The 14616-nt window shown below is 40.3% G+C and overlaps 1 protein-coding gene across 5 annotated transcripts in view; it reads right to left on the bottom strand.

The window, feature by feature from the left end:
- LOC114768018 (teneurin-1-like) overlaps nt 1–14616 on the bottom strand; it is a 179354-nt gene that overhangs the window by 145524 nt on the left and 19214 nt on the right. For 4 of the 5 annotated variants that reach the window (XM_028960053.1, XM_028960050.1, XM_028960054.1 and 1 more), the window contains exons 2-3: nt 13771–14046; nt 7912–8166 (exon numbers count right to left, since the gene is read on the bottom strand). In XM_028960053.1, coding sequence (XP_028815886.1) covers nt 7912–8166; nt 13771–13987 — 472 coding nt within the window. In that variant the 5' untranslated portion in view covers nt 13988–14046. The remainder of the gene's footprint in view (nt 1–7911; nt 8167–13770; nt 14047–14616) is intronic. The other variant, XM_028960055.1, reaches the window with a different exon arrangement.

Genomic DNA, 14616 nt, shown 5'->3' with positions numbered 1-14616 from the left:
TTTCTTTTATTTTTTTCTCTCCATTTGCTCCAAGCCAAATGTGCATGTTAGCAGTGCAAAGAAAACTCTAGAGACTGTTTTTGGCAGGCCGTGGCTCGTCCCTCCTCTTTTGTGCTGATGAATAGTGAAAGCGCCGCTCGCTGGTTAAGGTTGCAGGAGCCACGCTGCTGTGCGCAGGTTACAGGCGAATTTGAACACACATCTCAATATGCAAAATCAAAACCAACCCTCCTGTCCTTTGCTTAAAAAAAAATGCTGGACTTCACATAAGTATAAATTTCAATCATACAGTTAACATGCGGGTGAGTGTTTCACATTACGTCTGTTTTAAGTCCATCTAGAGCTTTCCAGAAAAAAAATACATCTAGATAGGTAGAGATTCATATAAATAAAGTAATTTGTTACATGTCTATTTGCAGGGCTGATGATGGTTCCTGGTAAAAGTGGTGGTGATGCAAAATGTTTAAATATGCTGGTATGTGTTCATGGTGACAAACAGCAGGTATCTGTATAGCTTTATATCATTACAGTAAGTTACGGTCTTAACTATGTGTAAGAAGACAATTTAATTACATGTTACTTAAAATAGATGATGTGCTGTTTTGTATAATTATTGCATTATAATAATATTGTATTCTTATTATTAGAATGCTATACACAATGTACAAGTGTTTTTTATGGCATTGGCAACTAGCCTTACATATGTTTACATTTACAGCATTTCATTTCATGTTTATTTGCATTGTAATAGCATATATGACTGGTGCATATATGACCGCTTGTCTGTATCCATAGATTAGCAGGAACTGCAACAAAACATGTAATGCATGAGCATAATTAGCATAAACACAAATACAATTCAGAACAGTCATGACATGAAAGCCTTGATTGGTACAATCTGCAAAAAACATAACATATTTCATTAATTTATGCAGCTTTATTATATATGAGTGCCTGACATGCATTGTTGTTGTATGTCTGCTCTCGAAAAGCATTAAAAAGGCTTGCTGTGCACATCTCCACTTCTTCTCTTCAGTGAGTCACAAAATGAATGTGTGAAAAGGCAAGTGATGCAACCTGTCATTCTGCCATTTTCAACGAATGCTAAGCCCCCGCGTCATTACTGCTTTTGAAGGCTATGTGTCTCATGCCTGTAGAATCACAAGGACATTTGTTTTTCACTGTACCTGTATCAGAGCATTGATGACCAAAGAGCCTTTACATAAGTTCATTTTCATTTTAGATTTCTGCATGCTCAAAAGGTGCTTAACGCATAACATGGGTTATCACCGGTCACATGCAGCTCAACATGTGCATTATCCATACTTTATTGTTTGTATTGAGGCCTGTATTCATTACACATGATAAATTATGCTAGAGTGCAGACAGGGTGAACCTGATCTCAGTACAGGTACTCTAACACAAAGTAGCTTACCTTTAAATGTTACATTTGATCAAATAATGGACTCATGGTGCACCATTATCTTTGCCTTTAGGGATTTAAGCTAAATATCACTTCACCATTGTAATCCAGTCAATAAATAGACCTCAAGATGACCTTCACTGCATTCTATGTGACAATTTTTAATATCCAGAGGTTAAAATGCCTCTTTACAATTCACTAGAAAAATAAGAAACAAAAAAAAAATGATAAAAAAAATATTCTCATCAAATCAAAGAGCCCAGTTCTTTCTCATTATAACATTCTAATATCAATTCATCGGATGCACAGTCACTGCATCAATTTATTCTTACATTATATCAAATTGCTATTTGCATATATGATTACAGAACTTTGCTCTATTTTTAGCCATAGCTATCATTTTCCCCCTCTGTTAACCCCTAGACTCAACAATAAGAATACGAAGCACTACTACAGCTGAGAGCATCTCTAAAAACTGCAGGCAGTGTCTGCTAGGAAAAGGCCATCCACGGGTCTGGCGACAGTGAAACTGCCACAGCTAGTCAATTACCAGTCTGGGAACAAACAGGAATTGGTGGCAGGGTCAGGAGCCAGAGGCTTGAGAGAGAACACCCAGACATGCTTTCTCAGCCCCTTACAACGAGGCTGTCTAGAATTTGGAAGATTTAAAAAAAAAAACTAAATCCAGTACACTTAAATGCTACATTTTTTTCTGTTCCTACCTAGAAAACACAGAAAATGTTTCATTTCTGTTGTTTGTTTGTTTTTCCATTACTTCCCTGAAATGCACTGTATAATTACTTAAAATTGAATAGACTGCAGCAGTGTCATTTCTCGTGTGAATAAAATGAGAGACAGAGGCAGCGAGAGAAGCAGAGCTATGGATTATGTTCCCTTTCACATGCACATTTTCATTTCCCCCACTCCCATCCTCCTTTTGAATGCCACTCTGGATCCGATTAATAGAAATGCTCGGCCTTAGGCACTTGGCCCTCCAGCCTATACGATGTAAACAAATTACTAAAATGCACCCACTTGAAGGAACTGTTTCTGACCATCAATCTGATTTGTGGAGCTTAATCGATGTATGTATTCTAAAATTAGTCCATTATAAACACACACACATTTTCTAGAAATAACTGGAAAATAAAAACACTTCATAAACTTGACATTGACACCCAGCCTATTATATGAGACAGGCTCCAGGACACAGTGATAAGGGGCTTTCAGAGCTGTGGTAGTGGCAGTGAGCAGTGACATCCAGGCAGGGGTTTGCGTTGGTCTATTCATGTTCAGTGCAATGCCGAAAAAGCAAAAACTTGGGCCACTGCACTTAGCAATGATGCATTCTAGAAATAAATTGTGCAAAAATATAACTTGGACATTTTCTATGTAGCAATGTCCTTTGGATATAGTTTGTATGCAAAAAATATTATCATAAATTGTTACAAACCATACATCAAGATCGTTTGACAGGAATTGAACCGTAGGCTTTATAGACACCAGATTAGTGCACTAAACGAGCCAGCCTGACTCACCAACACTATTAGCATAATAGCACTGCATTAGCACCTGATTGTGGAAATACACACAATAAGTCAATGGATGTATTTTTTTCACACACATACTCCTTTCATGGCCATTTATGTCAACAAGCACAGTTCCAGTTATGGAGAACATAAATACCTTGGGCAGTAAATATATTATTATGCTAATGCTAATGCTAACAAGTCCTATGATTCAATGCGTGCCCTTGCGATGGCAGAGAAAGTGAGTCAGCCCCGAAAACATTTTCTCAGTATCCCTTTACCGTTCTGCCACATTCATATTTGTCCATGTTTTTTTCTTTAAATGGATAAAAGAAAAGATTGATTGGTCATTGTAATTTAGCCGGTTGCATTGCGCAATAGCCAAAAAACAGAAATGTTCACATTCCTAGGTTCTAGGTAATATGGATGTTACTATTTAATACCCTGCATCCCTTATGAGTCTGAACTTGTTGGAAGTAAAAAAAATCATCCAGACCACCTGGAGAAGACTTCATTTTCAAGTTTCCCTCTCATTTGAAAGCCTCTAACAGGAATTAAAAAATAATCCAGCCAGTGGCATGGAAGGGAGAGATAGATGGCGAAATGGTGAGAGGAAGGGGGGGGGGGGGGGGGGGTTCCTGCTGTTGCCATGAGACAGGACATACTGACAAGGATGTCAAATGTGGGGTAGATGGAGGTTGTCATGGTGATCGTACCCTTCCTCAACTGCAGTCTGGCGACCGGATTTGCTGCCCGAGCTGCGAGAGTCCAAGGAGCCCCATCACAAGTCACTGGCAGTTGATAAAAAGCTCTCGCCTGAAGACAAGTCCTCCCCATATCACACTGGTCAGGAAAGGTAAAAAAAACTTGGAGGATAATTATTCATAAGAATGTTTTTTTTTTGTTTTTTTTTTACTTAAGTTATAGCCCTTCCCAAATCCTTTGTGACTCTGGGACAGCCCAACAAATGAAAGTCCCTAAATGTTAACACAGTGATGATCAATAATACACTGAGCAGTTACTAGACAAATCCATTCCTATACCTCCTCGGGGGCAAAGAGCAAAGCCATTAGCTTTAAAAAATTGAGCCTTTTTTTTTCCAAATGAATAAAAAAAGACCTCTTTTTTGTTTCTTGAAAAATGCCATAAATACATAAAGTCTGAAAAAGCTAAGCTAATAGCAACAGTTAATTTCAACAGAGCACAATTATCATGCAAAACACAAGCTCACAATCTGACCTTTAGTCATATAAACCCCCTTTATAATTGGATAAATTACATATTAAAATATAACAAAATATACTTATAAACATACTCTGTTTAATTAAATCAATTATTTGGGGCTAGAAATGGACTAAAGGGCATTCGTGAAATAATCTGTATTGGAACGACACAGATAACCTTTCTAACCCCAAAAAATTAGAGTAATATTGCACAGACAAATGTCATGATTTCATCATAAATGTGAGATGGGCTGAATCCCCTATTGTACCTGCTACATTTTTACTACTGTAAATCATTGTTCAAATAAAATTGGAAAACAAAATTATTTATGCAAAGCAGTACATCCCTTTAAATTAGCCACATTATACTAAGATACAGGCAACATGGAACAACGTGAAGTCTGTCTCTCTCATCCTCCATTTCCCAGTCTGTGTCACCGCTCAAGCTCGGCTGCCTCCATTGTCAGCATGCTCATTAAGCACTAAGGTCACAGGCTGATTGACTTCATGTGGCGATCACTTTGTGCGCTCATCACAAAGTGGATGATCTCAGAAAATGAACGGAGGTCAGCCCTGGACACAATTCCTTCATCCCACAATAAATACAGGACAAACAGATCTAATATATACAGGTGTAAGCCATCCTATATGTATGTCTTTTTGGACACTTTTAAATGCAAGAATACTAACATTAAGTAAATATCGAATTCTGAAACTAGAAAAACAATATTTGATTAACAATGATATGATTTAAAAAAATGCCTCAACATCCGGTTTTATCAAAATTAATTTACTGTACTGACAGTCATACCCAAAAGACATTGAGTTTGGAACCACTCTCGGATTTATAAATAATTAATACCTTGCTAGTCCTGTTATTTAGCCACAGATGCTCCAGGTTTAAAAGGGGTAGGGGGTGGTGGGATTTTGATGAAACTCATTCATAAAATTTGACATCTGTTGAATTACTTTTACATCATATGTTGCTACATTACACTTCAACAACCATTATGAATATGTAATGTTTTCTCGCCATAACATTGTTTTACAAATCTGAGGAGGAGTCCAAGCCTCAAGCCAAAAATATATATGGTGATATGAAACAAGAAGATTGCAACCCAGACAAGAACCTCACCAAGAAACACATTTTTTTTTTTTATCTTTCTTCCTTTTATTGCAAATCAAATCCAGTTGAATGGCTTCCTTGCAGCAGCTTGTTGTTGTTGCCACACATTTGTCAGCAGATTTGAGAGACGCTTTCGCTCCCCGGCCGTTCCTCCCAGAGGATGTCTGCGATCTACTCACACCAAACTGATTTTCGAAATTGACTTGTCAGCTTCAATCAGAAAAGGGAACAAAAGAATCCGCCGCATTTTAAAGCTTACATCATTAATTGGTTTTGGAGAGAGATCTTGCCCCCCCCCCCACACACACACACATTTTGTCTTCTTTTGAAGACAAAAGAAGACCAAGGACAGGCAGACTTATAATGCACCATTCCATTGTTGGTGTCTGATTCTCTCTCTCTCTCTCTCTCTTCTGCTCAGTCTCTTGCTCCTGTCCTCTTTCCTTTACTGACATTTTCAATTAGAGTTATAGGTTTTATAATAAGCGAGAGCACGAAAGGCTGTGCGACTTTGTAGCGCTGATGAAAAAGACAGTGGCATCAATAATGCAGCCCCCGTTCCCGCCGACTTGGCCCGGATGCGCTCGCTCGTGCGGAGAGGCGGGCGTATGGCGGATGACACGAGAAAAGGCAGGTAGTGAATCTCCAGAGCTGTCAGATACCCACCATACAAGCTAATGTGCTGCGAGCCCAGATTTTTTTCCCCCAAATATGGATGGGAAAAGAAAATCTAAATCAGTAGTCACTTTGAGAGCACCCTAACCGCGTAAGACAAAGATAAACGCTCTCGGAAAATGAATCCCCTCACTTGCATTGCTGCTTGACTCCAGAGGCCAAAATGGTAAGTAAAATAAAAAAAAATATCGCATGTAACAGACACGGTGGCTGTGCCGGCCTGATAATGGCTCGGGTTACCACGCTGGCAGCCCGTCACAAATGGATTATTTTCTAATACAAAGGCTAGAGTAGGATATAAAGATCTGATTATCAGTCTCCTTACAATCTCCTGTCTGCTTGCGCATTCAGGACAGATGTGGCCATTTCTGTCCATTTCTATATTCTGCCGAGGAGAAGGAGGAGGAGGAGGAGGAGGAGGAGGGAACAAAAGCGATTTCTTTAGGCAGCGGCCCTGCGATTTTTATTCAGCATGGGCCATGACATCCAGAGAGGTGAAAAGGCATATCCAATCCTCTCTCTCATTAGACACGACCCTGGCAGGTACCCAACGCAAACAAACTCCATCTCACGCCAATAGTCCGCTCTCGTCGGGAGGCGACCGCAACACTCTGCTAGACCCTTATTTATTTATTACGTTTTTTTTTTTCTTCTCCTGCGGGCATGTAAATCAGAGATGCCCTTGAGATTCGGGGCAGCACAGCTTGGCTCGCTGTTTGCAGGGTAACACAAACCCGATTGGTCGGGTGTTGGAGGTTCACCAGAAACGCTTATATCAGTCGAGCCGAGGCCTGGACCGTTTCCCAACGTTGAGACGCTCCTGGGCTGGGTCAGAGGAGCACTCTCAGGTTCTTTTTGCCTTTGGAATGGTGTAATGACACTCGGATCCAGGCCTGACATTAATTATGTAGGTCCTTTCAGAAGAGAATGGTGCATTTCGATTAAAATAATACGACACAGGAGGACCCCTCTGGTCTTACTGCCGACTCATTGAGGATAAAACGTTGGGGCTGTTTTTCTGAGGCATTAGCTAAGACAATCTGCATTGGATGGATTCACTAGTTTGCAAATCATAATCGCTGATTTTCTAAATGATTGTTAATGTAGCAGAAGTGTTCCTTTGATCCTTTGATGTTTTGATAGGCGTGGGATCAAATCATTCAAAATGAGGAAGTTGGTTGAGTGAATTATTGCCTTGGCCTCCAGGTTTTTTTTTTTTCATAAACTCTGTTTATAAAATTCCATCACAGTGCTTTAAAAAACAGGGTCTTACCACTACTAGTAGGTGTGTATGTGTGTTGTGTAGTTATACAACTCCTCTACTATTTTTGACCCATTACCTGCCAATAAACGTTTGATCTGAGAGCCTGTATGGCCGTGACCGACCGCACTGAGCCTGTCAGTAATCTGGTTCTTTCCCTCAGACTCCACCAACCCTTTCAGGCTTATGCAGCACAATGCAGCAATGATGACTGTCAACTACAGAGCAGAAGTGATAATTAGCCTCACTGGTAGCTGTGCGCATAAAGCTGACAGAGATGCACTGATTCAAATGGTGTGGCATATAAAAAAAAATTTGAAAAAGTGTTATTATATTCAACTGCAACGCTGAACACCAGGCACATTAAATATGAAGCTGTTAGCATCACATTAGTGCCAGTGAAATAGCCCTGTAACAATTTCTATGTAAAAAATAAACAGCCCAGTTTTCATTTAGGCCAATGCTATAGCTAGAGGAGCAGAGGAAGGAAATTATATCCACCCCCCCCCCCCCTCCCCCTTTAAGAATATATCTTGCAGGAATTCTGAAGAAACACACATTCTGCATTAACCCCTGTCCAAGTTCATACATGTCACTCTAAATGTTTCTAAACATAGAAAATGAGAAAGAGAAAGACCCCCAGAGACACGCCTCCGGCGGCTCGACTCACTCACCGTTCTCTCCATCTGATTTCCTCTCCTGCTCGGTGTCCGTGAGCGACAGCATGGAATTCGCCCGGCTGGACAGGCACGAGCTCTGCTCCGACTTTACCTCCTGCATCCACAGGTGGAGCGCGTGGTTGGGGGACGGGTCTCCCTCCGCCTCTGTGTCCACGTCTGAGCCCAGAGTGTAGCCATGCTGGGGGCCAGAGCAGAGCTCGTCTTGGTAGCTGGAGCTCAGAACCTGCGGCGTCTTGCCAAACTCCATTTCTGCAAATGGAAATGTTATGGTCTGATAACGATTTATCTGCTGACAACATCTTGCTATGTGGCATAACCTTTTGCTAAAGAGGGGAACTACAAACCAACTGGATGGTTGAGATAAAATCCTGGACCATCTCAAATCTCCTTTGCAAGATTTTGTTGCAACCATCAACTCTACCATGTTTGCCACATCATCGGGGCAGTAGTGGACTAGAGGGTAAGGAAGCTGACTAATAATCGGAAGGCTGCGGGTTTAAATCCCGAACTGCCAAGGTGAAACTGAGCAAGGTACACACTGCTCACCAAGGGTGATGGTTAAATGCAGAGGGCACATTTTGTTGTCTCATGTGTGCTGTGCTGCAGTGCAACACAATTGTTTCACTTTCATATCAGGGAGTGTATTTTGTAAGCATGGTGGCCGTTCCTCCGGTAGAATAAGATTGATTTAATAATATAACACAATGAGAACACAGAATGTCCTGGCTGCCTGCATGCTGGTGTGTAATTAGCATACCGGCATAGTGTAGCACTTCAATGGTACCCTAGTAAAGGACTGCATTAAAGAACATTCATAGCTGTGTTGATTTAAAAAGGAGTCGTATGCATCCAGACTCCCTGTTTCTGAGTTTAATCGTCTAAAACATCAAGTTTGCACATGTTCAACATTGCTGCAGACAGTGTCGTTACAAAATGTTATGCAGTTATGCAGGAAAAATGCACAATGCTTTTCTGAATTGTAAAGTCTGCTTCTCATTATCTATTCATTAGTTGAATCCACAAAGAATACAGTGTCTCAAAGAATCTCAGCGTCTCTTTAAAATCTCTGAACACCTCCCAAAGTTTCGGGAACAGCTAGGCCAATCAATTTGTTTTTGTGTATGAGATCATAAGATGAATATGAAAAGAGAACTCTCCAGAGAGAGTTTCCGGTTTTATTACGTGGTATGTTAAACATCACAGAACATCGCACGTTTCATTTCAAGCCACCCAGTTGTTCAGGGGAGCAAGATTATCGGAGCAGCAGGTTAAGATTAAGACTGCAAATAAGGGTATATCAACACAAAGAGCAGAGAAAAGAGTGAGAAAAGCTGCTTTATTCCTCTTTATAATGCACAGCAAAAAATCACTTTTGGACGGGAGGGGAGTGTACAATGCACTTTGTTCGAACTGCACAGTCACAGTCTGGTTTTGCGTTTTATGCCTTAGGGCTGTTTAAGTTTTCCTACATGTGCAATTATAGCACAATACCTGGGGATTGAGTTTGAGATGAGGTGTACACTTTAGAACTGTGATAAACTGTATTGCATTATTGAGGCAGCGTCACGCCAACAATAAGAACCGCATTAAATCTCCACTTAAATCTGGAGACTCTGAAATAAATGGTGGTAATTTAAGGGATGACCTGCTTTTAAGTCATGTTTCAAGTGAGCAAACGCCTGCAGCAACACATCAGTGAGCTCCAGGGCTCAACAGATGGATGAACCTCTAAAAATGGAAGCACACATATAATCTGAGTTGAATCTTGCTTTTTATTTTCCTTCCTTTTCTTTTTTATTATACCTTCTCCTTTTGGTTAAAAAAAAAATATTGGAAAGGTTCATTTTGATGATTAAGGGTCACAGTCTGGAAGGGTTTCGTCAAATTTCACATACCTGTCACTAAGATTTATGAGAAAAACAAATAGTGACCTGTCCAACCCAAGGGGAAAAGAAGAATAATAATATCTGTGCATGTGCTGACTTATATTAGGCTATGAGGTTTAATATGTCATAAAAATTCTGTACAATAGCCCTGTGTGATTCACCATATAAAAGACATGATCTTGGTTCACATCTTACTTCAATCGTATTGAAAAGGAGCCATGATTGTGCAGCAGTAACACTAAATGCATTTCATAAAACCGAGCAGAGCTCCATTTGCCTTGTCCACTGGGAACAAAGAGCTCAGATTATTTATCATGTGACCCTGTGGAATGATGAGGTCTATAGAGTGAAGAGGGAAAAGGAGAACTTTACACAAATTGTGAGTGAATTTATAACAAATGGAGGATCTGAATCAATGGACTTCACAGGCTGTTCAGCCAAATAAGACTCCAAAGCATAGGCAGTCAAGAAGTTATCTTAAATGCAACTGTGAACTATGAAGAAAAAATGTAACTTTGTAAGAAGTACTGCATGTTGTTATAATGAGTGTCTAAAGATGTTGGTTTAATTTAGTTTTTAGTAACCAAGCTTACCCAGGTAACCAAGCGAAAAAGCTATGACTATAAAAGGCAGACATTGTGCTATAAAAGGCACACATTGTGAGGTGTTTCAAATGTAGCAATTTTGTTGAAAATTCCTTAATCTAAAATGCCCTATGCTTGGGTAAGTGAGTAGGAAATACTATGTAAGTACACTGGACAATTGAATTCAACCAGAGACAAAAAAAAAAACATCCATTCTACTTCATGTTCAAGGAATAATGATGTGACTCAACAGCCATGGTAGATTATTGGTGAAAATGTATGTGACAGATCCACTCATCAAACCAAACTATTCAGATAAGTTTACATTTTGGAGAGGAATTGTTCTTAAAATGCAAAAAAACCCATCTAATTCAAATATTGTGCATATAACGACCTGAGTGATATATACCACAGCTCATGCGATATAAACGCTCACCTGTAGATTTTGTCCTCTGTCTTCTACTTGAAAGTGAAAGTGAAAGTGAAGGTGAAAGTGCACACAATGAAATGTGTCCTCTGCTTTTAACCCATCATCCTTGGTGAGCAGTGGGCAGCCTTGACAGGCGCCTGGGGAACAGTGTGTGGGGACGCTGCTTTGCTCAGTGTCACCTCAGTGTCAACTTGGCGGATCGGGATTCGAACCGGCAACCTTCTGGTAACGGGGCCAATTCCTTCATTGCACCTTCTGTTACTTCATCTGTGACTCTGAGATGGGATTTAAGAGGAGCCGTAATAGCTCTCGACCCCACAACCCCTAGGTGCACAGGTGGAAATGAAATGGCGCTTGGCAGCATCTGTCTCCCCAACAAGCCTCCCAAACCAGTATGGCAGTCAGCCATGTGTCAGAGGATCGTTAAAATAGCATCGTGGCTCCGAACATTCATAATTCATCCACTTAAATGGTGGGATGAAGCTCAGCAGAGTGTGAAGCTCGGCCTTTCTCGGGTTCCTGCCGAGGGCTATCGTGGGAGGCAGGCTCAGAGAGAAAGCCACGGGAAGGCCGTGTATTATTCTGTCACTACTATACATGTAACACAAACTACAAAAATACAGAGAATTGAAAAAAAAAAAAAAATCCCTGGATAGTGCATTGAGTTTTTAAAAAAGGAGGTGATCACATATGGCTTTATATGCTCCTGGAACAAGGATGTGAGAGCACAACAGGCACAAGCGGCATCATTTATCCGCAGATTAAATCATTGTGCAGTGCTTACAGCTGAAAGAACTGAAGGTCTCAAGAAATCTCAAGAAGTGCGCCGCCTGTTCAAGCCCACCCACGTGCTGTTTACCCTGAACTTGTGCCTTGAGGAGCACACCAACATTCATGAATATTTTGCCTTTTTGCAGCGGTTATGGACAGACACATTTAGATCATGTTACACCATCTGAGCATTTGAATCCATTTAAGATCTCTGATTCCCAGTCAACACGTGGTTCAATGGAAACCATGGAAACTGTCATCACTAGCCATACTAAATACTGACATAATGTTAATATTGAACACACTTGCACATTGTTCACACCAATTCAGTGAAGATCTTTACTTGTGGTATTATCCTTTTTATAAGACAACAATTCCTGCCCAATTTCCATTACAACTTGAAAAAGAAAGAACAAATTGCATTTAAGAAGGGATGTATGTCATGAAGTGCGGCACATTTCGCAATATCCAGAATGACTTACGCTCACTTGTTATAAGCAATTCAGGCTTAAGTGTCTTGCTGAGGTACAGAGCTGTATTTGAGTTAAACTATAACTACGAGAAATCAGTCTTGGAACACTTATTCTAATGTTTATATATAGTTCATATATTTGATGATAAATTGTGAAGAGGAGTTGACTGTTGGCCTTGGGTGAAGGGTGGTAGTCATGGACGGAAGTAACACACACCTATGAACACCTATGATCCAGAAGGCCAGAAAGGTCACAGGTTCAATCCCCACTTATTACTATTGTATCCCTCTGGTTATTCTGGATATGGGCATCTACTAAATACCATAAATGTGAAATGTAGAAACACTGTAATATGCTGAGATATGCACTGGTTTTTGAGCCTGTAATATGCTCATCATATTACACTGGTTTCACCGTCTTCTAGAGGTGTGAACCTTCACTGGCCTCAACTAAGATGATAATGTTGTGTTATAGATCTCAGGACACTGAACTCTCAGCCTTTACTCTTTTCCTGCTTCTTGTGTGTGTTTCGAAGTGGCAGAAAAAACACTTGCCCACTTGGATTCTATCAGTCGCGCAAAAATACGTCACAGCGCACAGCGGTCAAAGTTCAGAGTTCAACAAATGACCACGGTGCGAGAACAAGACCACCATGTGCCACACCGAGCAGCGTAAAACTCTGACCCGGAGCGGTGCTGTAATCTGTAGATCAGGCTGCCACAGTCACTATGTTTTAACAAGAATGTTTAGACCGCCGCCAGAAAATCCCCAAGCAACGTCATTATTATGTAATCTGACACTCAACAAGGCCAGTACTAGCAGTACAGAAACATCTGAAATCAGTTAACATTTACGGCATTTTAACCAGAGCAACCTTTAGTGAATAGTAATTACAAGGAAACTCCCCCTGGAGTTAAGTGTCGAGTGTGTTACGAGTGGTAGTAGCCTGGTGGGTAACACACTCGCCTATGAACCAGAAGACCCAGGTTCAAATCCCACTTACTACCATTATGTCCCTGAGCAAGACACTTAAACCTAAGTTGCTCCAGAAAGGACTGTCCCTGTAACTACTGATTGTAAGTCGCTCTGGACAAGGGCGTCTGATAAATGCTGTAAATGTAAATGGTACCCACTAGGCTACTACCACCTGTTCAAGAATTTCAGTTGGTTCAAGAATCAGAATGTCTGAATCTACACTTTGTTCAAAAGGAATAAGAACCTGAACTTGTTCCTTTTCATTGGTTTGAACTAGCTGACTTTCAGTGTGAACTGGCACAAAACCCATTTAGGACATACTGAAAAATCAAAAATCCCTTGAAAACTGATTCTAAGTTTCAAGTCCGAGAAGTTTTTTTTCTTAACATAATGTAAAGGGTACGGCAAGTGTTACCGATACATGAATGTGGTTGCTGCATGGAAGCATGGATGAGGCTTTGGTGGCAACACTGAATACTACAAACACAACATACTACAATACTAGACATCCTCAAAGTTTTAGCATTTTTTTTCATGCATGAAGATGATATATATATATAATAGAACATTACAGGTTCTGTCAGGTTGGCCTGTGTGTGTGTGTGTGTGTGTGTGTGTGTGTGTGTGTGTGTGTGTATATATATATATATATATATATATACACACACTCTATAAAGGGGAAAAATAATCTATGCAACATGATACATTTTTTGTTGAATGAGTGATGTTCTTACCTTGAGCTGTCTCACTGAATGTTGTCTGTCTCTTGCCGTGGTTGTTGTAGTTAAGCCTCAGCTCTTGTCCATAGTCAGGCATTGTCTCTCTGGAGGTGTAGGACTTGGGCTTGTTGTGCCCGTCGTCGCTTTCGTCTGACGAGCTGGTGTAGGACATTTCCATTTCATGACGTGTCTTGGGCAGAGGTTGGTAGGGCTTACAGTCCATTTCTTCCATGATCTCTTGTGGCTGTGCTCATTCAGTCTTTTGCTCCACTACACACAGCACAGAAGAACCTGAAGGGAAAGAGAGAGAGGTTTGTGTATTTACATCTACGCAATATACAACCACGTCCATCATGAAAATGCCATACATGGACAGTTGGCCCGCATAACCATTTGTATTATGAAAACTATTAGTCAGCCAATCAGATGACCCGGTCGATAAATTGAGCATTTTTATGACAATAAGTATCAGCCAATCAGCCTCCCCGCGTGGTCAATTAAAAATTAAAGTGCTCATGCTGCGGCTGAGGGTCATCTCGTAATCCAGTAACTGATATGAAAGGCAATCTGCCAACAAATTATTTCCTTAAAGGCAAGGATGGATTCATTTCATAAGCCCCCATTAATAACATGCACTGCTATTTTGGTCTCTTTATGTGTATATATAAAGAATATTTCTATCATGTTTAGAATTTGATTTGCTTAGTGGGAAGACATGAATAAGTGATGATGTGGTAACCGTTATCTATCTATGAAGTAAGACTGTTTTTTTGTTTTTTTAACTGTTTATATTATCTTTTATTTGGTTCCTTAAAGTCATTGGGTTCCATTGGTGCTTCTATTACTTTATATATGTAATTT

This window comes from Denticeps clupeoides, chromosome 18 (genome assembly GCF_900700375.1).
Source record: "Denticeps clupeoides chromosome 18, fDenClu1.1, whole genome shotgun sequence".
NCBI lineage: Eukaryota > Metazoa > Chordata > Actinopteri > Clupeiformes > Denticipitidae > Denticeps > Denticeps clupeoides.
The sequence above is the reverse complement of the archived record's forward strand: the minus strand, read 5'-3'. Positions and strand labels throughout refer to the sequence as shown.